Source organism: Gekko japonicus, unplaced genomic scaffold (assembly GCF_001447785.1).
Source record: "Gekko japonicus isolate JY-2015 unplaced genomic scaffold, Gekko_japonicus_V1.1 scaffold980, whole genome shotgun sequence".
NCBI lineage: Eukaryota > Metazoa > Chordata > Lepidosauria > Squamata > Gekkonidae > Gekko > Gekko japonicus.
Window position 1 is genome coordinate 654930 of NW_015177037.1, and position 23047 is coordinate 677976.

Sequence of the window (23047 nt, forward strand, 5' to 3'; positions counted from 1 at the left end):
CTTTTCTGTATCCACGGAAACAATAATAGCGGTGGGGGCATTTTGAAGACTCAGAAATTCATCGCGTCATAATAGTTTTAAGATCCTTCCAAAGCTCTTGATCGCTCGCTTCCCTCTACGTCTCTGGCATTTAGGTTGAAAGACCACTGGTTAGTCTCGGCTCTGTAATGAAAAGCATGACGACCGCTCTGTAATTCATCTCTATGGAAAAATGTCGCTCCGCCTACATCATACGGGTAGAAAGAAACATTCCATAGCACAGCCTTCTTTCACATGCGCATGCGTGGGCTTTTTTTCTTTTTTGCGGGGGAGGCCTACTTCCTCTGGCGCATGCGCTGTTCTTTTTTGTCCGTCTGTCAAGCTGCTTGGGGCAAGATGGCGGCGTCCTCTGTATGCCGGGCGGCGGGTAGTGTTGCTAGTCGGGCTCTTCTGAGGAGTTCTCAGTCATCGGTGAGTGGTTGCTTGGCTGTGTTCCTGTGCACAGAAGAGGGCAGCGCGAGAACATCAGAAAAGAGTACGGAGGAAACCTGCTGAGGCGCCTTCAGTTCCCCTGAAGGTCAAGGGGAACAAGGCCAGGCCCAGCTGCAGCCGCCTGTCCCTTGATTCAAGACTGGTTTAAGTACAAGAATAATTGCTTGCAAGTATTCTTGGTCTTGTGCTTCCCCCTCGCCTTGCCCATGCGGCGACATCACAGCGCCCATTTTGGACCATTGTCTTTTTCTTTTAAAAAACGGGTGTGCATCGTGCGTGTGGGAGTCCCTTCCTTCGCTCTTGAGCAACTGCAAACTTTTCGCACACAGGGGTAATTTTGCAGGGCTCCCTTTGTAAGGTCGATCCCTAGTAGCACTATTTCTGTGTAAAATTAAGTACTTCGTGCATTACCCTTTATGGCATCCTGGGACTATGATTCCCCCCCCCCCTCGTTTTTGCGTCTTAACTAAGCCTCATTATGGCACTATACTAGGCTGTGCCTGTTTCGTTTTACCATTAGCCCTTGAACAGGTGGGCAAAAGAAAATGTCAATTTATAATCCTCTCCTGATTGTGAGTGTTGCAGAATAAATTGGGACTTTGTACAGTTTTAATGCTGCTTGAAACCAGACAGAAGCATGAACTGAATTTAAGTATGTGGTGAAGTTTATCACAAGGCTGGCTCCTAATGTTCATTGTAGACTGAAAAATTTCTGCTCTCCTGTGATACAGAGCTACCGTCTCTTTCTGACTACTTGTTACAGCTGTGTGAGAGGTGGAAGATTAAAAGATGCAGCTTTTCTTGAATGAAGATGCTGTGATGGAAAGCAACATCCATTTAATTTTGCCTGTTGTTTTACTGTTAAAAGCACAGGTATCCTGCCTGAAGAAAAGCCGAAACTTTGTTTGGAAAAAGTGATTGAGGTGTGGTAAAATATGAGGCTGTGCAGAAAACTCTGAATGCAGGGCTCTGTGGTGAAGCACTGCTATAACTCTTTTACTGTGTATCCAAACTCAAGTCATCTTTTCCTAGTTCATGTTGTAGTCCACTCCCAGCATCCTGTGAATGGATTTTTAGGGCTTCTTTTAGTAAGGTGCTTTTTGGGAGTTGAGTACAGGGAAATTGATGATGGCAAAATCTGAAGAGTCTGTGAAGGATAGTTTTGGTGCTTTGGCTACACGCAATTATTTTTAAGCGTAATTTTTTGGAAACACAAGTCTGAGTCTTTACTGAAGCCTACAATACTGTTTATGGAATTTAAATCAAGTTAAAATCCAGTGAAAGGTGTTTTGCTTGTCTTAGCAAAAAGTATTGGGCCTTTTCTTGTTTGTATTTCTAAAAGTGCTCTTTTTTGGTGAGTATTTTGTGTGTGTGTGCCTGGAAGTCATAGTTGACTTCTGGTGACCCCTAGTGGGGCTTGGACATTTCAGAGAGGTGGCTTACTGTTGCCTGCCTCTGCATCCCAGTCCTGGTATTCCTTGGAGGTCTCCCTCCCAAATACTTGCCAGGGTTGGCCCTGCTTAGCTTCCGAGATCTGATGAGATCGGGCTTGCCTGGGCTATCTAGGTCAGGGCTAAAGCTACTTCTTTTTAACCTCAAATAAAGTTCTTCAGTTTAGTATGTATGAAGTTATATGAGAAGCGTAAACTCTTATTCTCTGTGTTGTGAGTGTCCAGCATTTGCCTGGAGCAGACTGCAAGTTGTTGTGTTTTGGAGCTTTGTGTTGTGTTTGGCAGCAGGGTGTGTAAAATATATGTGTGTTTCAGTCTGGAGAGTTGGAATTTATTTTTTTCTTATTTTGGAGATTGGTTTATAAATATTTACACAGTGTCTGAATGGTATTTAGTCCATCAAGTAGCGTTCCATAATCCCATACATCATTGAACATTTAATGCCCCCATATAGATCCTCTGGTGCACCCTCATTTTGAATGCGGTGTACAGTTCTGGTCACCATATCTCAAAAAAGACATTGCAAAGCTGGAGAAAGCACAGAGGAGGGCAAACAAGAAGATTAGGGGGTTGCAGCACCTTCCCAATGAGGAAAAGATGAAGAGTCTGTGACATTTCAGTTTAGAAAAGAGGAGACTAAGGGGGGGCATAATAGAGGTTTATAAAATTATGCATGGGGTGGAGAGAGTTGACAAAGAAATTTTTCTCTCTCTCTCCCCAAATACTAAAACTCGTGAGCACCACTGACATTGATGAGCAGTAGATTCAGAATGGACAAAAGGAAATTCTTGTTTATACAGAGAGTGATTAAAATGTGGGGTTTGCTGCCAGAGGATGTAGTGATGGCCACAGGAATAAACAACTTTAAAAGGGGGATTAGTTAGACCTATCCACCATGAATCTATCAGTGGCTAGTAGCCTTGGTGGCTGAGGGGAGCCTCCATGTTCAGAGGCACTAATCCTCTGAATTCCAGAGCCGGGAGGCAACGTCAGGAGAAGACCTCGGCTTCTATGCCCTGTAGTTGGCCCTCCAGAGGAGCTGGTTGGCCACTGTGTGAGACAGGATGTTGGACTAGATGGACCACTGGTCTGATCCAGCAGGGCTCTTCTTATTTTCTTATGTTTTTATCATTAAATGTTAAAGCTTCATCATGCATCTATATTAGCTGACTTTTTCTGCGTGTATCGTTAATTTCACATTGTTCTATAAATTGTGGTTTGATAGTAGACCTCTCTTTAGCCAGCCTTGTGGAGTTCGACAAGAAGAGGAAGTACTGCAGCCTATGCCCAGGTGCTGCATAGCCTCCCTGAGACAGAGATCACCACTCTAGACAATGGCTTTCGGGTAGCTTCTGAACAGTCAAACCAGCCTACTTGTACAGTAAGTTTAACTTGCCTTTGTCCTGAGTTTCCTGACAGAAAGTAGCCGTTTGAAAACAGGCCAAAAATTCTAGAACTTAGAAACCAAGATAAATAAGCAACTTAACCCAACCCTAAATGGTTCCTTTTGGTAACCAATTACCAATTGGATCAGAGAAGGCAGAACGCAACAATTCAGCATTTCTTGTGGATGTCTGTGTTTTGTTTCAACAAGTTTGGTGTGGGATCTAGGGGACTCAGGTTTGAATCCCCATTCTGCCATGGATGTTTGCTGGGCATCCTTGGGATGCCAGGCCATTTGCATGGTACCCCGGGAGCTTTGGGTGCAGGACTGGGGGCAGATGTGGTGTGTGATGTGCTATTACTCTGGAGTTTCCAGAGCATCAGCTGATGCACTAACGTCATGTTTGAGTTTTCACCTCTCATTGTTTCTCCTGCTGACCCAGAAGCAAGGGATGATGGGAGGACCCTGCCAGTGGGGGAATGCCCAACAGAAGCAGGCAAATGGCATGCCTGTTTCAGCCAGTCACACACCCTTAGCCTAACCTTCCTGTCGTTTTGGGGGGAAAGAGGACAATATTAACTGCTTTGGGAAGGATGGGGTGTAAATGAAGTGAATACATTTTATTCAGAAATAAGTCCCTTTTAATTCAGTGGGATTTATTCCTTTACAATTGAGTTTAGAATTATAATCTCTTACATTTAGACCAAAATCCAGTGGTGTATGTAATGATGCTTAGATTTTGAATAAAATGGGTGGTGGGTGACAACAATATAAAAACAAATTGATACACATTTAAACAAAACTTATAAAAAAGTTAAAAAACCAATCTAAATACGTCTTCTCTCCCCACCAGCAGAGTGTCCCCCATGACAACCTAGCCCCATTCCTTCACTCAGACACAGGATTTTCCCTCAGTTTTTTTCGTCCTTTCTGAGCAGCCCCTTTATTTTCTTCTTTTCTGAAGAAATTTGGCTGTCCCACCCTGTTATTTTATTAAATTTTGATGCTGGCTCAGCCCAGAAACTTGGGGGGAGAGACAAGATTACCCTCTTAAGTTACACGTCTGAACATGGTACATTAGAGGCTTTTTAAAGTTTAGATAAACAAAATATTTTGTTCAATGTACAGGGGAAAAGGTCAGGTAAAATCAGGGATAAAATGTCCAAGGTGAATCAAATATAGCACTGAGGTAACTTATTATAATCGCAAACTCCAGTTTATATGTTTCCAGCAAGTGATGCCTACTTCGGGGGCGAAGAGCCTGGGGGTGTTCCTGGATGCCTCCCTCTCCATGGAGACACAGGTCATTGCCACTGCCAGGTCTGCCTTTTTCTATCTGAGACAGATTAGGCAGTTGGCCCCATATCTCACTCCCCGAGCCGTAGCTACAGTGACCCATGCAATGGTCTCTTCCAGACTGGACTATTGTAACTCTCTCTACATGGGACTGCACTTGACTCTGCTCCGGAAGTTGCAGCTAGTCCAGAACGTGGCAGCATAGGTGTTGATGGCAACACCTGTGCCGGCTCGTATCCACCCAGTGCTGCACTGGCTGCATATTGAATTCCGGATCCGTTTCAAGGTGCTGGGGCTTACCTTTAAAGTCCTATACGGCCAGGGGCCAGGATACCTTCGAGACCACCTCTCCCCGTTTGAGCCCTGGGGGCACTGAGGTCCACAAATCAAAATCTCTTGGTGGTCCCTGGCCCTAGGGACATCCGATTAGCCTTGACCAGGGCCAGGGCTTTTTCAGCTCTGGCCCCCACCTGGTGGAATGACCTCCCTTGCAAGATCAGGGCCTTGCAGGACTTATTGCAGTTCCACAGGGCCTACAAGACGGAGCTCTTCCACCGGACATTTGGTTGAGGCAGCAGACGTCATCATCCCCCATCCCCCCAAGCTTTTGGCCTGGATCAGTGACCTGGATCTGATTAGACATCTGAATAGGCACCTGGATTTGATTGACATCTGATCTCTCTGTTTTTACATGGTATTTTATGATATTCTGTGCAATCTGTCATTTTAACATAGTCTTAATTGTACTATGTTCATTGATGTACACCGCCCTGAGCCCATTATGGGGAGGGCAGTGTATAAATCAAATAAATAAATAAAATCATAATTCCTCATGCAGTAGAACCACTGTTTAAGCACTTGATTTCAGTGCACTGTTTTAATGGCATTCAATTTCTTCTAAAGCAAGGTTTGTTGTTAAATATATCTAATCAGTCTTCATTTATGTCAGGTAGGGGTGTGGCTTGATGTCGGAAGCCGTTATGAAAATGAAAAGAACAATGGAGTTAGCAATTTTGTGGAACATCTGGCATTCAAGGTGAGGTGACAGGCTGTCCTTATTTCTGTGATGATTGATGAAAGAGCTGATTATGTGTTCTTTATCCAACATTCTGAATTCTGAAAAGTCTTAAAAGGGTGCCAAACTGTAAATATGACCCAGAGTGAAATATTAGCTGACTGTATTCATATTATGCTGATGCTGCTAACACCTCTCGCCATATGATCTGCACTAGCACTTTATGTTGTGTTTATATCTATATTTTATTTGACTTCTTTGTTTTATCTGTCTAATAAATTTTATGTAAGCCACCCTGAGACTGCTTCAGCAGGGAGGGCAGGATATAAATTGAATAAATAAATAAATTCAAAAAAATTACTGTTCCTTAATGTGAGCCTATGTATATATTCCAGGCTATACTGGCCTGATTTTTAAAAGTTTCGTGGCATTGTTTTCCCCCCTCTTAACCAAGTTCTTTTTTCTGCTATGCCCCTATCTGAGTGCTTAAATATAAGTGCAGTCTTTGGGAATTGCTTCTGACCTAAAGTTTAGTCATCTTTGAGAACAAGATTGGGGAAATTGGGGTTGGATCCAGCAATCCATCTGCATAACATGTGGACAGTCATAGGTGTCTTCTACATTCCTCTCACCCCAGCAGGCCTTTCCACCCCCTTTCCCATCCCCACTGTAGCATCCCAACTCTCACAGCTATTGCTCTGTGGAGGTCCTATGATCCTGGGAGTAAACTTGCCCAGGGCTGGGAAAGACTGGGGGGGGGGGGGGGGGAGACATGAATGAGAAAGACCTGCAGTCCTTGTGTCCACAGACTGCTGGATCCAGCCCATTGTCCAGAGCAGCAGTTCCCAAACAGTATATTGAGACCTAAAAGTAGATTGCCCTTTTCCTGTAGGTGGGTCGTGGGACCAGGAAGGAAGAAGGGACTCAAGAGGCTCTATGGCAGATTTTGAAGTCACCTCTTCATAATGCTCCAAATGGCTATGAAATACAGCCTGTTGCTATATATTTATACATAGGAAACATGAAAAATATAAACATGTGCAGTATTAAATGAAGTGAGATCCCTGCACCTTATGTTGAGGAGAAGGAAAGTTGTGTGAAGTCACTTTGCATGGCGGTCCCAAAAAAAGTTCAGTAAGTTTAGAAGAGAGCACCGCTTGAGATTTAGAGCTACTGGTAAAAATTACACACCTCGGTTTTATTTAGGGCTCTGGATCTTCTTAATGAGCAAAATCGCCATCTTAAAGGCTGAAAATGTATTGTGACTTTTTTCCCCCCACGGACTAGCACTTATTTCATCAGATGCATGAAGTTCAGTTGGCAGATAAATAGGAAGAGAGAAGTTTGTCACCAGGGTGAGGTCAAAAAGCTATGAAATTCAAAGGAATAGAAGTTGATTTGTAACGTCTTTGTATATATGAGATAAGAACAAAGTGATTAAATCAGAACAGCAGTCACTGGTTTTACTAGCTGTGCTGTGTCAGGTCATGGACTGGAATTTGTTTGAGCAAAGTTAATTCTGCTTTGTTTAGGTTAAATGGAGTCTTTGGGGTGTTTTTTTTTTCCCCAGTAAAGGGATTAAGTTAACATACTGTAGCTAGTGAAACAGTATTTCCGCTGATGACTGCTGTTGTGATTGAATCATTCTGTTCTGTTCTTGAACATGTTTGGGATCTGCACAGAAATGCTACAGATCTACCTCAACTCTTTGCTTTTCATGCCCTTTGGGCCTCATTTTTTATAACCTATTTCTTTTGCACCCCTCTGGGTGTAATCTGTGGGTGGGTATAATCTCTGTGTGTCTAACACGGCAGTTCATACAGCTGAAAACTGGGCTCTGGCCCATAAAAAGTTCATGCCATTCTATAGTTCATCCATAAGGTGGCATAAAAGGTGATTATTTTCGCTGCTACAGACTAAAATCGCTACACCTTTTGATTTTTTTAAAAAAATAATGTTACATCTTCAAAACCTCCTTGGCAAGAGCTCTTAGGCTGTTTGGACCATTGGCTGAAGGGGGTTGTGTCCTACCACTTCATTCAGTGAAGGGGCAGCACATCTCTTTGGGACAAGGCATATCCTGCTGAGGCCAGAGGCTCCTCCCCTCATGGAAACAGAACATAGTTTGCTCTGATGGACCACACAACCCAGTGTATTTGAGAAGCATGAGGGTGGGTTTGTTTTTGTTTGTTTGTTTATAAAACTATACTGATAGTTCTGATTGGTCACATCAGAGTGAGTCTTCAAACTGACTTAAGACCTTCAGGGAGACTAATTTGTTAATGTGTATTGGTTTCCAAAATTACACACAGAATCTGTCACAGTATTTCATGGAAACAGGATAGCTGAACATCTGAACTGTTTCTTTGAGTTTATATCCTGCCCAGTGGTCTAAGGAGGACACCAGGCCACACAGAGAGACAGAATGTAGCTTTCAGTGACCCACAGGCAAGCGCTTGAACCTATTGACTTGCCAGTTTGCCTTTTGATATCTCCTTAGGGCACAAAGAAACGCCCTGGCACAGCCTTTGAAAAAGAAGTGGAGAGCATGGGTGCACATCTCAATAGCTATACCTCCCGTGAGAAGACAGCCTTCTTCATGAAAGCTTTGTCCAAAGATTTGCCCAAAGGTAGTGTCATTGAGCTCTTTCTTGTGAACTGGGAGAGAGAAATTGCTTTCTTTGCATGTACATTTAACTTGACTTTGTGGGGTAAAACTGTAATCCTTAGGGTGTTTGCAGAAGGTTCAATTTTAATTGTTCTTCCACATGCAGTGATGTCTTAATTTAAGCCAATTTTAGCCAGCAGTTAGCAATTTTCCGTTTGATTAGTTCTTGGACACATCTGCCATATGTTCTCAAAAGACTGCTAACGAGTGCTAGTAAGTAAGTTATTGCATTACTGGCAAGAAGCAGTTGCTTTCAGATGCCCAAAATGGGTTTGTATAATCCCTGCCGGCTTTTCAGTATACTCAGCTTACTCCTGGTTTTCCTGAGAGTCTATGTACAAGTACTGGAATCATTTGGACACGGTTCTTCTGCATATCTGCCTTCCCTCTGCATTTTCACAGTTGTGGAGTCAGTTTGTTTTCTTCCGCACATGCCTTCAGTAATGAGGATTTTCAAGAGAGTGCTGTTGTCATTGGTGGTTTCACAGCAAACCCCCCCCCCCCCACTTTAAAAAAATGGCACTATATCAGTATGTCACTCGAGCATTGTAACAATAGGCTTAGCAGGTTCTTTGAATTCCCAGCTTTCACTTAAAAAAAGTAAGTCTCTAGCTTCTTCCCTCACAGAGATATGCCTTTTTACTTATATCTCTGTGAGGGAGAACACTAGAGACTTACTTTTCTAATGTAAGGAGATCTGGGAATTCAGAGAGCTGGCTAAGTCTGTTGTTACAATGCTCCAGTGATATATCAGTATTGTAGAAGAAGAAGAAGAGATTGGGTTTATACCCCGCTCTTCACTACCCAAAGGTGTCTCAGAGCGGCTTACAAACTCCTTTCCCTTCCCCTCCCCACAACAGACACCCTGTGAGGTAGGTGGGGCTGAGAGAGCTCTGACCGAAACTGCTCTTTTCTCAAGAACAGCTCTTATAAGAACTACGGCTTGCCCAAGGTCATCCAGCCAGGTGCAAGTGGAGGAGTGGGGAATCAAACCCGGTTCTCCCAGATTAGAGTCCGCACACTTAACCACTACACCAAACTGTAGAAGGAAGGAAGGAATCATCTTCAGGGTAGGGGAGGAAGTGGTTTGACCACAGCACTCTAGTCATGAAAGAGTGGGCTGGAGGTGGTGGGAGTGGGCAGGACAAAGAAAACAACAGACGAATTATACATGAGGAAAAAGCTGATTCAGTCAGTTTCCAGACAAAACATTGGGAAAAAATTGACGTAAAAAAACCTAGGGAAAAAACAGGGAAATAACAAACAACCTTAAGTGAAAACTAGAGGCACAAAAATGCATGCAGAAATCAGGGGATAAACAGAAGCAGTACAGGGCCAAAACAAATGTGGAAAAGCCCCATGTTTATCAAGTAATGTAAAGTTGTGCTGTCTTGACAGACATTTCGTTATATGGTTCAGCCATTCTTTCAGCACATTGGAGTTTGCATCTTTCTGAGAGATGTCACCTCTTCCTATTTTGTTTCCTCCTTGCAAAGATCTCAGTACTGGCATCTGCGAGTTTTGTGCCATTAAATACCAGTTGCAATAGAGAGATTGCTTACAAAGGGTTGGTCCTTTGCCTCTCTTCTGCTTGTACAGTGCTGTCCTCCTTTGCAGAGATGCTGCTTCGCTGTGGAACATGTTTCTCCAGCACTAGACCCTTTCTTCTCATGCAAGATGTTCAAATGTAAGAAGACTGAAATTGGGATAGGAAAATAAAAATAGAAGAGAACTGCAGGAAAGGAATTATGGAGCCAGTAGAGATATAAGAATAGGAAGTTGAGGTGATATTCGTTTCCTTCACTGCTAGGTGAAGGCAAGAGGGGAATTGTCTGTATTGTCACTTTGGCCTCACAAAAACTGTATGCTACAAACTTTGCAAATTAGGCTCCTCTCACCTAAAAAAGCTCAAATCTCCTCACTCTCGCTGTTTGACATAAAGAGAATACTTTTATGTGTCTTTTAGCTGTTGAGATTCTGGCTGATGCGGTACAGAACTGCAGTCTGGAGGATTCCCAGATTGAGAAGGAGCGGAATGTCATTCTTCAGGAGATGAAAGAAATTGATGGCAGCTTGTCCGATGTTGTCTTTGATTACCTGCATGCCACAGCTTACCAAGGCACTGCTTTGAGTCAGACTGTTGAAGGAACAACAAAGAATGTAAAGTAAGCCTCCCATATAAAATGCTTTCTGCTTCCTTTGCCCTGTCAAGTTATGTTCTACAGTTGTTTCTTTTATACCCCTCTTCATGCTGAGTGTAATTTTTTTTATATAAAACGGGCTGGGGGGGGGGGGGCTGGATAGCAGCTCTGTACTACCATCAGCACAGCTGTATCAGAGATCTTTAGAAGATCTGTATGGCCGAGGAATGGGGCCTTAGTAGGAGCTGTGGGGCTGACAGAGAAGGTGGTTGCAGCTCTCCCAGGAGGGTGACCTGGAAAGCCTTCCTGGGATGATCCAGCACAGCGGTGGTGGCTGCCTTATACATCACTCATAGGTAAGAAATACTGTGAACACATCCCCATCAGAACCAACATTACCATGCATCTTATCAGACTGTTTTGTTTAGCCCTCTGTCTTTAGAATCATAACAACAGTTTTAAAGGACTGATGCTTCCGGTTTTCGGCGCTTCAGCGATGGCCTCGTCTCTTGGCTCCTCCGAGAGACGTGTGCCATGAATCGGGGATTAGGAGGGAGCGCTATCGTGCGCGCTCCCCCATGGAGCCCATAAGCAATGGGCTCCTAGCCAGGGAGCTTTGGAGATCCCTACCTCCGGCCGTCGGCTGGCACAGGGGGGCTACTCTCTGCCCCGAAGGTCCTGCCCTGATTCCCAGTATTGGACTCGAAGCAGCCACCGGAACAAGCGTATGAAGGTTTGGCAATTCTACTCTGCCTAGCGAGATCCCAGGGAGACCTGTTGGATCGTTTTTGAAGACGGATGAGTGAGTTTAAGTTAAAGCGAGACATAGGAGCCTGTTGCGAAGCCCCCACAAACTAAAGGGGGAGGGGACGCCCTACCCCCTCAAGCGATTGAACGAAGCGGGATGATGGGGGACTGAGCTAACAGTAGCAATGGATTACAGCAGAAGGACTAGATCAGAGAAATTTTCCAATAAAAGCATTTACAGACCTTTGAGACCTTGACAACTTTAATCAGTAAATGTAAACAACCCTCCAAGATGGCGATCGGAGACTTTGAGGAAGGTGGGACGCAAGCTTCTCAGGGGAGGGCGGGGTATAAATCTAAGTAAATAAATAAATAAATAAGAATAAAAACGGAGGGCTAGGTCAGGTGACCTAACCATAGACTCTTCCTATAGCATAAAATCGGGTGCCATCTGCTGGCTAAAGTAGGGTATACGACGGGAATGGCTCTAAACGTGGCGATACTTTTAAAGGGACAGTGTTTACAGCGAGAAGCAGCGAGTTGTGGATTGTGGACGAAATTGAGACCGTGTCTAGCTTATATTGGATGGTGGCAAGCAGAACAAAAAGTGATAATAAAGGGTGGATTACTCTTGTACTATAAAATCTGCATGCAAAGTGAACGGCTGGTCTCTCTAACCAGAGTGCGGAGGAAGCAACAAGCGAGTGAAAGCCCTTGAAAAAGAAGCGGTACTAACTGGACGGAGGCTGTTTCATTAAAGCTGTTTATGAAAGAAGAATCAACAGAGAAGAAAGAGGATGAAGCGATGACTGAATGGACTGAGAGAATCTAGGTTCCACAACGTCGTGTTTGTGGGAAGGGAGGGAAAGCGTAATGGGAGATGTCAATGTCTTTTATACTTCTTAATTAGCTTTGGAACTATTCTCTGTCTAGACAGATAAGCTGGATTTTAACTTGAAGCGATGAATAAGGAAACTCCTCATGTCGGAAGCTAATTGTTAAGAGTTACAACTTTGTATCTATAAGCATATGTAACCTTCTACACTTGGGCTTTTAGTGCCTTCTGTTCTGTCTCCCTTAGTTTGTAGACTTTCCCCTCCCCTTTTTTCGTTATAGTTATGTAGTTATTTTAGAAATGCAAATTTAAAAAATCCCCTTTCGGGGGGGCACAAAAAACAGTTTTAAAGGACTAATGACTGCAATACTGTACATGCATATAATGTAGGTGACCAGGGCTTTATTAATGTTTGCAAATCCTTTTCTGATCTAGTTACTACATTTCAGTAAGTCTCCATGTAGATTAGGTTTGCTTAGATGGTTATCTCGGCAGTAAGGTGAAGTAGGTTATGCTGAGAGTATATTAGGTCACCCAGTGAACTTTACAGGTGAGTGGGAATTGGAGCCTAGAGAGTTCCAGTTTTACTCTGACTTTCTCACCATACCATGGTGTAGGAATTGAAAGGGAGAAATAACGACATGTCTAATATTACCACTTTGAGACCATGACTGAGTAAGATTTGAATCAATGTCTCTTAAGTTCAGGTGCAACACATTTGCTAATTATTGCTAATATACGGGTATGGTTAGTTTTGAAATAGGGATCACCTGATGCTTGGCTCAGTCTTTTAATGGAAGAGGAGAAAAAAAGAAGGTGCAGAGGGAAAATAACTTTTATTTCACTCAAGGATCCCTGTGTGTTGTGGACACTGCTTCATCAGGGGATCTACACCAACATGTGCAAAAGATTTTTAAAAAAACTTTCAATATCAAGCATACGTATTACAGAAAATTAAAAACCAAAGGCAGACAATTTCTATAAAAATACAAACACAGCTTGATAAAAACTATTTTACAGGAGCCATACAAATACTTTGTCTTATCCATAGGTGAAATATTTGAGGTTCTTTTATATAACTGGGCTAAATATATTCAGACTGAGCTGTTCATACATAATTTCAGAGATACAAGCCATACAAAACTGACATAAACAGGTCAATCCCCTGGCAAAGTTGCATGCAAAATGCGTATGTATCCTTGAGTGAAATGCAGTTTCTTTTCCCACTGCACTATCATTTTGTTTCTTCTCTTCCTTGATTTCAGCATTGGTCTTGTTCTTTTCTGCATTCAATAAATATAACTCCAGCTTGGATTTAAATACCTATTATATAAGTGGTTGCTAGACAGTGAAAAAATTGTTCTGATGAAAGGCAGAATTTAGAGATGTGTTATTTATTTATTTATTTATTTTGCGATTTCTATCCCGCCCTACCCAGTGGCTCAGGGCGGCTAACAACAATGTTTACAGTAAGTAAAGCGGTACTGCTTTAGATGCCTGTCCTCTGACTGATCATCATTCCACGCAGTAGGCTTCATCCGAATTGCGTATTGTAGATGATTTAACATTATTGTCTGTGTGTTTTCCTTAGGACTTTGTCTCGTGCAGATTTAGTAGAGTACATTGAGACTCACTTCAAAGCTCCTCGCATGGTCCTGGCAGCTGCTGGAGGTTAGTACTGTGTTAATGGTATAGTATAAGTCGTGCAGAACTCCTCCTTCAAACACTCTGCTTCTTCCTTGGATGCAGCTTCTTGTTGTGCAGTTGCATGCCCATGGTCCAGCAGAGGCCAGCACTGGGCAGTTGGTGAGACTTTATGAAGCAAGATCAGTCTGCTGCAAGAGGCAGAGTCAAATCATAAAAAGGAAAGGAAACAGGTTCCATGATGGCAATGTTAGTGCCTCTGTTCTCCTTCGTAAGAATGTGGTTCACTGATCCTTAGATGTGTTGCTTGGCAATGGGTTAAGAAACCTTGGGAGTTTACAAGGGTAAGCCCTATGTTACAAGTAGATCATATTCTCAATGTTTTTCCTATTGGTTTTGTAAAGGGCATGCTAGCAAGTAGAACTGAGCTAGCAGGTAGGCCTGTTTCTGTGTGTTGCCTTGTCATAGAGCAGGAAGAATAGGTTGGCAGTGGCATCACAGTGACTGACTGGTCCATTGGTAGTTTTGTGTGGATGGCAGGAGTCTATGAACCTTCCTGTAAGTACATGAAACGTGCTGAACTGCTTTTAACGTAGCTTTTAGAATATTAAAAGAAACATTTGTTCATTTTTTAGTTTACTGCTACCTCTTGGAAATGAAAATCACCATACTGATGAGTTACTTACTCCTTTTGCTCTCTTTGCCAGGTGTTAGTCACAAAGAACTAGTAGACCTTGCCAAGCAGCACTTCGGCAACGTTCCATATCAGTACAAGGAAGATGCAGTGCCCATTCTTCCACGCTGCCGCTTCACTGGGAGTGAGGTAGAGTTTTACTTACAAGGCATCCTCAGCAGGTAGCGTGTGAATGTCAGATTTCAGTGGACCTTTTGCTTAGGCAGTTTTTAGGAACCAGCTTCTTAAGTCTGTACGTATAGCAGATTCAGTTCCAGCCTTGAATTCCCCTCTCTGATGTTTGTGTTTGCACATGTTGCACGGCAAAGAGCTGCTGTGATCTGAATGTATGTTGAAGCCAGGGAATAGATGAGCACAGTGTAACACATGTAGTGGGAAGAGAGATGCAGCTGAAAACGGCATTTGGTCCCACTTCTCATTTAATCCCGGTTTCAGTGCTTTGGGGTTGGGAGCAGGCCGAGGGACGATGTTTTCTCTTTCTGCTCCCTTCTCTTTCATGAACTCACTGTGCCATCTGCCGTGCTGTTCCGCCTGTCTCTGAACCCCTGCCTCATTCCTGTGTTTGGGCCTCGGTTTTCAGCATTACATGTAAATGGGACTCTGTCTTTCTATAACAGGCGAAGGAGAAATAGCCTTTCTGTAATAGGCAAAAGGGGAAATCTTGTTTCTGCAGAAAAGGTTTGATTGTACTTTGCATCCCGTCTTTCTAATGCTTTTCAGATCAGAGTCAGAGATGATGCTTTACCTCTGGCTCATGTTGCTGTTGCAGTAGAAGGGCCAGGATGGGCCAACCCAGACAATATTCCCCTTCTGGTAGCGAACTCAGTCATCGGGCGCTACGATCTCACCTTTGGGGGTGGTAAGGTAAGACCATAAAGTATTAGAATGGGCATTTTATGTTTCCAATAATGGATTATCCTCCTGTGTTCTTTACTGTTTTACATGGCTATAATGTGTAACATTATCCAGCTCCTGCCAACCTAGCAGTTCGAAAGCAAGAAATTGCAAGTAGATAAATAGGTACCACTTCAGTGGGAAGGTAACAGCGTTCCGTGCGCCTTGGTGGTTAGTCATGCCGGCCACATGACCACGGAAACGTCTTTGGACAGTGCTGGCTCTTCAGCTTTGAAACGGAGATGAGCACCGCGACCCTTGAGTCAGACTCGACTGGCTTTTGAGCAAGGGAACCTTTACCTTTACTAATGTGTAACAGCAAGTGAGAATATGTCCTTAAATTGGTATCATGATCACCATTCTGGACTGGAGATGTTGTCTTAAATATTTTGAAGCTTTCCTGGACCTTATAGATTTTTTTTAACTCACTGACATGGCTAAAAAGTAATGATGTTTGTCGTTTGTGTTGAAGTAGGGAGGCAGGTCTGTTGAAGAGGCTGTGGTTGTCTGAAGCAAAGCTGTTTATCTTTAAGTTTTCAAGAGATGAACTTAAAACAAAGGTTGCTTCATTGGCCACCTCCAATACGATAAGTCAGTTTATCGAATGTGAGGCTATACTTCAAGTTGTAGGACTGTTTGAACAAGTCAGCAGTCTTTTGAGCAGTTGAGATATGCACAGGTGGGAACAGAGAAGGAAAAAAAATGCCTTCCATCACAGTAATCTGTTGCATTCTTCAAACAATTGGTGAGTAAAAAGAACAGAACTAGATGAGTAAGAAGAACAGAACTACAAACTGCTGTGCGATTATTCAGCAAGGTATATGTAATCCTGAGTATGTGTTCCTAGGTGTCCTGGACAAATAAAGCACTATATGTAACATTTTAAGGGATTTGCTGATCTTTGATCATAATAAACCGAATTGAATTGCCACACAAAGAGTAAGTGGCCAAAAAAAGTTGTGGCTCAGTGTAGCTATTCTGGTAGATCACAGAATACAGGAGTTCCTGGGATCAGCCATTGGCATTTCCTGGTAAAGGCATCTAGGAAGGTAGAGCTAGGGAATACTTTGTTCTACTATGTTGGAGAGTGACTGCTAGTAGATAGTAATGGGATAGATAGACTAATATTAGCCTGACTCAGTGTAAGGCAGCAACCTTGTATGCTTGCTTTACCTTTTGTAGATATGATGCCCAAAATTTGAGGAGAAGAGAATTTTGTTAAAACCGCTAGGGAATATGGTAACTGAATCCTGAGTTTGAACTGTTCAGTAATGTCTTAGGTAGCCTCTTCAATTGGCAGGATTGCATTTTCACTGTATCTGTATAGTCAGGGAGCAGACTTTGCCACAGATGGACTGTAGTAGGTTTCATCCACATTCACTGTGTGCAGTGTGTTAATGACACCAGATCTCTATTCTCTTAGCAGCTTGGTAAACTGAAGCTTGGCCCTCTGGGGAAGCCCGTAAGTCTTAAGGAATGTAATTATTCATTTACAGAATCAGTCTAGCAGGCTGGCTGCAGCTTCTGTGGAGCACAAGTTATGCCACAATTTCCAGACCTTCAACACCTGCTATTCCGACACTGGTCTCTTTGGTTTTCATTTTGTTTCTGATAAAATGAATATAGAAGATACAATGCATGTTGCCCAGGGTGAATGGTGAGTGTGCCTTCATTGCCAACTTATTTTATGTTTCTTACTTTGCTATGGTCCACTTTTCTCGCTGAGACTCAAGAAGGATTACGCAGTGTAAATCAGTGCAGTCAGTAGGATGAGACATCTAATAAGCAATGTAATAGGACTAAGGTTACAGCAGTATGAAACAAAACATAAAGTATTAGACATGATATATTAAAGCAGAAAATGGTACTCCATGTGTGTGTGTGTTAAGTGCCATTAAGTCAATTCCGCGCACTGCAGTCCATCTGTGACACTTTTTCAGAGTTAGTGGGCATTCCTTGGTGTCATAGGAAGTGAGATATCTGCTAATTTTTCATCTAGAAGCTTTCCTGGATCTTACAGACTGACTTTAACATGCTGACACTTCTGTCAGTCTGAAGAAGTGTGCATGCACACGAAAGCTTATACCCAGAATTAAACTTTGTTGATCTTAAAGGTGCCGCTGGACTCAAACTTTGTTCTGTGCTTCAGACCACCTGAGCCATTCTCTGTACTATTGTTGAATTCCACTAGGAGTACTTCAGTCTCTCTTTTTGCATAGTCTAGTGTTGTAACATCATATTTCCATATAAAGCTCTCTCCTGTGCTTACAGACACATGTTGAAGACGGCTGCCATTATTTTATCTATCACTTTTGTATCCAAGATTTTAAGGAAAACTAAAAGCACTCTCTTGATGGTTTCTTTTGGACAGGCTCATGGTATCCGATGATAGGATGTTTATTAGAGTATTAAGCCATTTGATTCCAGTTACCCTGGAGAAAACAGCCAGTTTTGTAATTCAGCACTGTAACCATAGAGATGAGGAGCAGTCTCTGTCAGAGAGGGACTGCAGGAAGATATCCACATTCAGTGTGTCACAAGAAAGTCCTTAAAGGCAGTTCCAACAATGCTGATGTAATCTGGGAATCCTTGACACAAAAGAGAATCATGCAAGTAGTGCTGATAGAATCTGAATTGTTTCTGTGTTTTGAAGTTATTGGTTGGTGTCTGAAGGAGAAAAGGGGGCAGTATAGAGTTGGAGTCACTGGAAAAGACAATGATTCAAGGAAAAGTTGAAGGAAGCAGAAAAAGAGGAAGACCCCAACATGAGGTGGATTGACTCAAGAAAAAGAAGTCACGGCCCTCAGTTTGCAAGACCTGGAAATGGCTGCTAACAACAGGACATTCTGGAGAACATTCATCCATAGGGTCACCATAAGTCAGAAGTGACTTGGCAGCACTTAACGCACACACACATGGGGTTGGATTGGAGAGAGGAAGGGAACTAAAGGAAGGAGATAGTGAAGCACATGAAAGTATAGAAGAATATATTAATAAAATAAAATTTAAAAAAAGAACACTAAAAAATCAAATTTAAAAAAAAAGTATAGAAGAATATCTTAGTCCTACTAGAATTTTGAATATGCTGCTGTTTTGTGCCAGTTCCTAGTTACGTGTTTTAGCTATCATAAAGCTTTGCATGTTTGGCTTAAGACCTCGGATCAATGAAGCTAATAAATGAAATGGAAATGGCTATCCTAAAGCAGTGTTCCCAATCTGTGGACCGGGACCCAACCTCCCTAATTCTTGCCTCTGCCCTTTCCGTTATTTCCTTTTGTTTTTTTGGAAACCAAGATGCGACCTTGGAAACAGTATCCTCCATGTCAAACAGTAGGGTCTATTCTTCCTCATGGCATATACATGTTGATCAAGTAAAACACATCCCAGTGATAACTAGAGTTAGTTTCTTAGAATCTTAGGAGGGATTAGAGGGAGTCAGAGAGAAGGAAAGGGAAGTCAAAAGCTAGAATGTAGCCTCCACGTGCAAAGGCTGTGTATGCTGGAGTGCCACTAGTGGGGGCAGCTGCGCACTTTGTGTGATGTTTGTTGGTTTCTCAAAAACATCTGTTTAGCCACTATAAAAAGGGGAATGCTGAACTAGATGGATGCCAAGGCCATAGTTTGCCTAGGATGCCAAAAAACCTTGGCTAGCCTTTGATGGGTCACCATATCAAGTAAATTTGGACTTGTGGGTCACCACACCAAAAAGGTTGGGAACCGCTACCATAGAGGACCACTGAGGAAGGGGCATTTGGAAATACTCTTTGCAGTATTTAGCTGTTTCACTTTTGTGCCGTATTTCAAACTTTTTGCTTCCATCATGCAGATACATGGTTGTTGGACCCGATTTCTTTAAAGCCCATAACTTTCAGAAGATGCCAGCTGATTAGCAGCCTTGGTAAAGATTTATTGTTAAGTCTGCGTTCAAAGTGAAAGAAGATTAGAGGTGTTTGGTTAACTTTCTCCCCCTTCTCCTCCCCTCTTTGCACTTCCCACCCCTCCCTGGCATAGGATGCGCATGTGTACCAGTGTGACGGAGAGCGATGTGAAGAGGGCCAAAAACATCCTTCGAAGCACCTTTGTGTCTCTTCTGGATGGTATGTCTTAAGTAGCTCTTAAATCCAGTCAGACCTACATCCTTTAGATTCAGGTGGGCGGCCATGTTGGCTGGAGCAGCAGAACAAAGTTTGGGTCCAGTGGCACCTTCAACGACGTTTTATCCATGGTATAAGTACACTTGTTCAGATACAGTGCTTATACTGTGAATAAAACTTTGTTGGTCTTAAGGTGCCACTCGACTCAAGCTTTTTCCCGCTACGTCCTCTGAGCAGATTTCACACTGTGAAAAGTGTGTTGCAAGTAGGCTTGTGCAAAGTTTCTCCTTATTCCTGACTCCCACCTGGGTTAAAAACTCAAGCTGCATGGTGTGCTTGAATCCTAGTGAAGCTTGTGGCACACCAATAGCTTACCATCAGTTCATTGTCTGCAGTAAGGAAATGGGTATGTTAGTGCATACCGTGCCACTCTGAAAAGGGGCAAGTTGTTCATGTTTAAATTTGCCAATATGTACTACTACATAGTTCAGTACTACAGGTGAAATACTGCGGTTTTATGCAGGCAGGGCCTGTCGGGTCCACGCTGTCTCCTGATGCTTTCCTTGACTCCATCCTTCCCCTTTCTTTTTCCTTTCCCCTTCGTTCAGAAGTGAGGATTTGTTACTCGGCCGAGTGGAGGCCCATTATTCTCCACGATGGCTGGAAGGAAAGCGTTACTGCTGCAGTCCTTGCCAGTGATTTAAAGTGGGACGAAGCCCTAGCTGGATGAGGAACTGCACCGCTATCACCCGTCCACGCAGTCAGCCCTCTTTCCCCTCCTCATAGCATAATGTAAAGGGTCATCATGGGCTGTACTTTTTTAACAACCAGCAATTAGGAAATATGCCCTGAGAAGACTCTTGAGAGTCCCTTGGACTGCAAGGATATCAAATCAGTCAATCCTAAAAGAAATCAACCCTGACTGTTCCCTGGAAGGCCAGATAATGAAACTGAAGCTCAAATACTTTGGCCACCAAATGAGAAGGGAGCACTCACTGGAGAAGACCCTGATGCTGGGAAAGATTGAAGGTCAAAGAAGACGGGGATGGCAAGGGATGAGATGGTTAGACAGTGTCGTAGATACAGCGAACATGAAGTTGAGCGAACTTCAGAGGACGGCAGAAGACAGGAGGGCCTGGCGTGATCTGGTCCATGGGGTCGCAAAGAGTCGGACTCGACTGTGCGACTGAACAACAACAACAAGTGTGAATAGGCAGCCCCCTAAAATCACACAGCTTGAACTGTTTTTGAGTCCCATGTTGTAAATGTTTGTACTGCTTCAGCGATAATAACTCGGAGCACTGTGGCACCTTAAGGACTTATAAGCTTATTGTGATATAAGCTTTCATGAACCCAAAACCCACTTCATCAGATGCATGAAGTGTGTTATTGCCGTGGCTATAAGCCTACCATTTAAATGAAGTGGCACGTCACTCCAGGAATGTCAACAAAGGAGAAAAGTAAGACCTACAAGTTCTTCTCATTTATACCTCAGAATGAAATCTGTTCTGTTGTGGCTTTGTTGAATAAATTATTAAAAGGAGCACAAGGCTACAAGAAACTAGTCTACATTGTGTGAGAGTAGGTGTTGCTTTTGTACCCTTAATAGACTACTCCTCACCTCATAAAAGGCTGCATACCATCTAAGGACTCTGCTGATGGACAGAGTTTATCTTTTCCAGGTACCACGCCTGTATGTGAGACTATTGGAAGTCATGTATTGAACTACGGACGTCGGATATCTCTGGCAGAATGGGATGCCAGAATTTCCGTATGTATTATTGGTTTGTGAAGTTAAATTTGCTAGTATCCATGCAATAACAAAAAATGTCCTATCAGTTTTTTTAAAAAGAGACAGAGACAGAGAAAGTCTGTACATGACACAAGGTTTCCTAGAAGATTAGACCAGTTGTTTAAAAAACAAACAAACTCTTGTGTCCTGACTGGCAAAGCACTCATCTTTGGCTGGCAATCTGCTTCAGTGGCAAAGAAGGCCTCTAGCTTTAGTGTTTGAAGTGTGACTCTTTGAATTTCTCTGGCACTTCTTCTAGGAGGTTGATGCCAGGACTGTGCAGGAGGTTTGCAGCAAATACCTGTATGACAAATGCCCAGCTGTTGCAGCAGTAGGTGAGTGACTAGACTTTGTGTATTTACTACTTGGGAGGTAAAAACGCAGTAGGTATTAAATGGTAACTGGTTCCATAGAGACCTCTTTGGTTGGCGCTGGTAGCTTTGAGTCTGTTATTTAAACTCTCATTTGGGCTGCTATAATTAGCTATGCCAGATTAGTCACTGGGTTGGATCCAGACTAACCTTTTCACTAATGAAAGGGGAGGGGTAATTTCCACCAATGCAAACCCTCCATTTGCCTCTCCTGGTCTTCTGTGGGGTCCCCTGTCCCCCAGTAGCAGCATTACAGGAAGGTCAGTGGACTGCACAAGAAGGAGGAGGGAAGGTTCTCTCCCACTAATTGTTCCTTAGGAGGGTGGAAAAAGTCTTCTGGGGTCATGCTAAGTTAGTCAACACTGGAAGGTGGGGTGGCTTTTCACAGCAGCATTCCTGAATATTGTCTGTCAGCCAAGGCAATGATTCCCTTCGAAAACCTGCCAGAATTACTTTTGTTAGTTCGAGTAACTGTAACCTGCAATTATTGACATTCCATCTTGGCCTTGAAAGCAAAGCTCTTTTGGGAGGAGTTTCCAGACAAAACATGGAAGTCAACAAAATCAAACACACACACCCCACACCCCAAAGCACTATCTTGTCTGAGACTGCCACAAAGTACAGTCATGTTAAATCTAATTTATCCTATGGGGATTTGGTCTGCTGAGGGAGCCTAGAAAAGAGATTGTTGGAAGTTATCTTGAGAATATGGTAGTCCAATAAGTTTCTTCACTAGGCCTGACTTCTTTTGAAGACCTCTGCAGGTTTGATAGGGCTGAAATAGTGCCAGTTTTGCCTCCTGTATTTCAACTGACCCAATTCTTTTCTCCCTCAGGTCCTATTGAACAGCTTCCAGACTACAACCGTGTCCGCAGTGCCATGTACTGGCTCCGTTTCTAGGCTCCATTTTGCATAGGGTGGAAATGAGGCGACATGGTTATTGAATGGACACCTCTGGGGTCTGACCTTGTGCATTGCTTGGGTGCCTGTGGCAAGATGCATCCCTGGACAAATGTTCTTCTTTTCAACCAGTTTAGTGTGATGTATCAGAGAGCTAAATAAATTAAATTTCAGCTGAATTGGCACTGGATGTTCATGGCTAAATGGCAATTGTGAAAGTAGAAATGAGGACTCTTTTCTCTCCTCCTCCCCAACCTTCCCAAGGAGACAGTGTGCATTTGTGTTTTAAGTCTTGTAAATGATTGTTTCTGCATCCTGGATGATGATATCATTAACTCCAATCTCTTATTTTGTTTGAACCCTCTTTTTTTTTGGGGGGGTGAGTATTTTGTGTGTATGTGTGTAAGCCTGGAAGTCATGGTTGACTTCTGGTGACCCCTACTGGGGCTTGAACATTTCAGAGAGGTGACTTTCTGTTACTTGCCTCTGCGTCCCAGCCCTGGTATTCCTTGGAGGTCTTGCCAGGGTCAGCCTTGCTTAGCTTCCAGGATCTAATGAGATTGGGTTTGCCTGGGCTATTCAGGTCAGGGCTTTTGTTTGAACCCTTTTGATCTTCTAAATTAAATGTGAATGGAGTTGTGGGGAGGTGG

General features: G+C 43.1%; 1 protein-coding gene across 1 annotated transcript; it reads left to right on the plus strand.

Annotated features, from left to right (window-relative positions):
* Nucleotides 1-333: 333 nt before the first annotated feature.
* On the plus strand, nucleotides 334-22576 carry LOC107124495 (cytochrome b-c1 complex subunit 1, mitochondrial). Its single transcript, XM_015427974.1, has 13 exons — nucleotides 334-450; nucleotides 3163-3303; nucleotides 5552-5638; nucleotides 8118-8247; nucleotides 10252-10450; nucleotides 13600-13679; nucleotides 14360-14475; nucleotides 15067-15210; nucleotides 16737-16897; nucleotides 19252-19337; nucleotides 21017-21105; nucleotides 21386-21461; nucleotides 22333-22576. Exons 1-13 carry the CDS (start codon nucleotides 376-378, stop codon nucleotides 22395-22397), a joined length of 1449 nt encoding a protein of 482 aa, XP_015283460.1. The 5' UTR covers nucleotides 334-375; the 3' UTR covers nucleotides 22398-22576.
* Nucleotides 22577-23047: the final 471 nt, after the last annotated feature.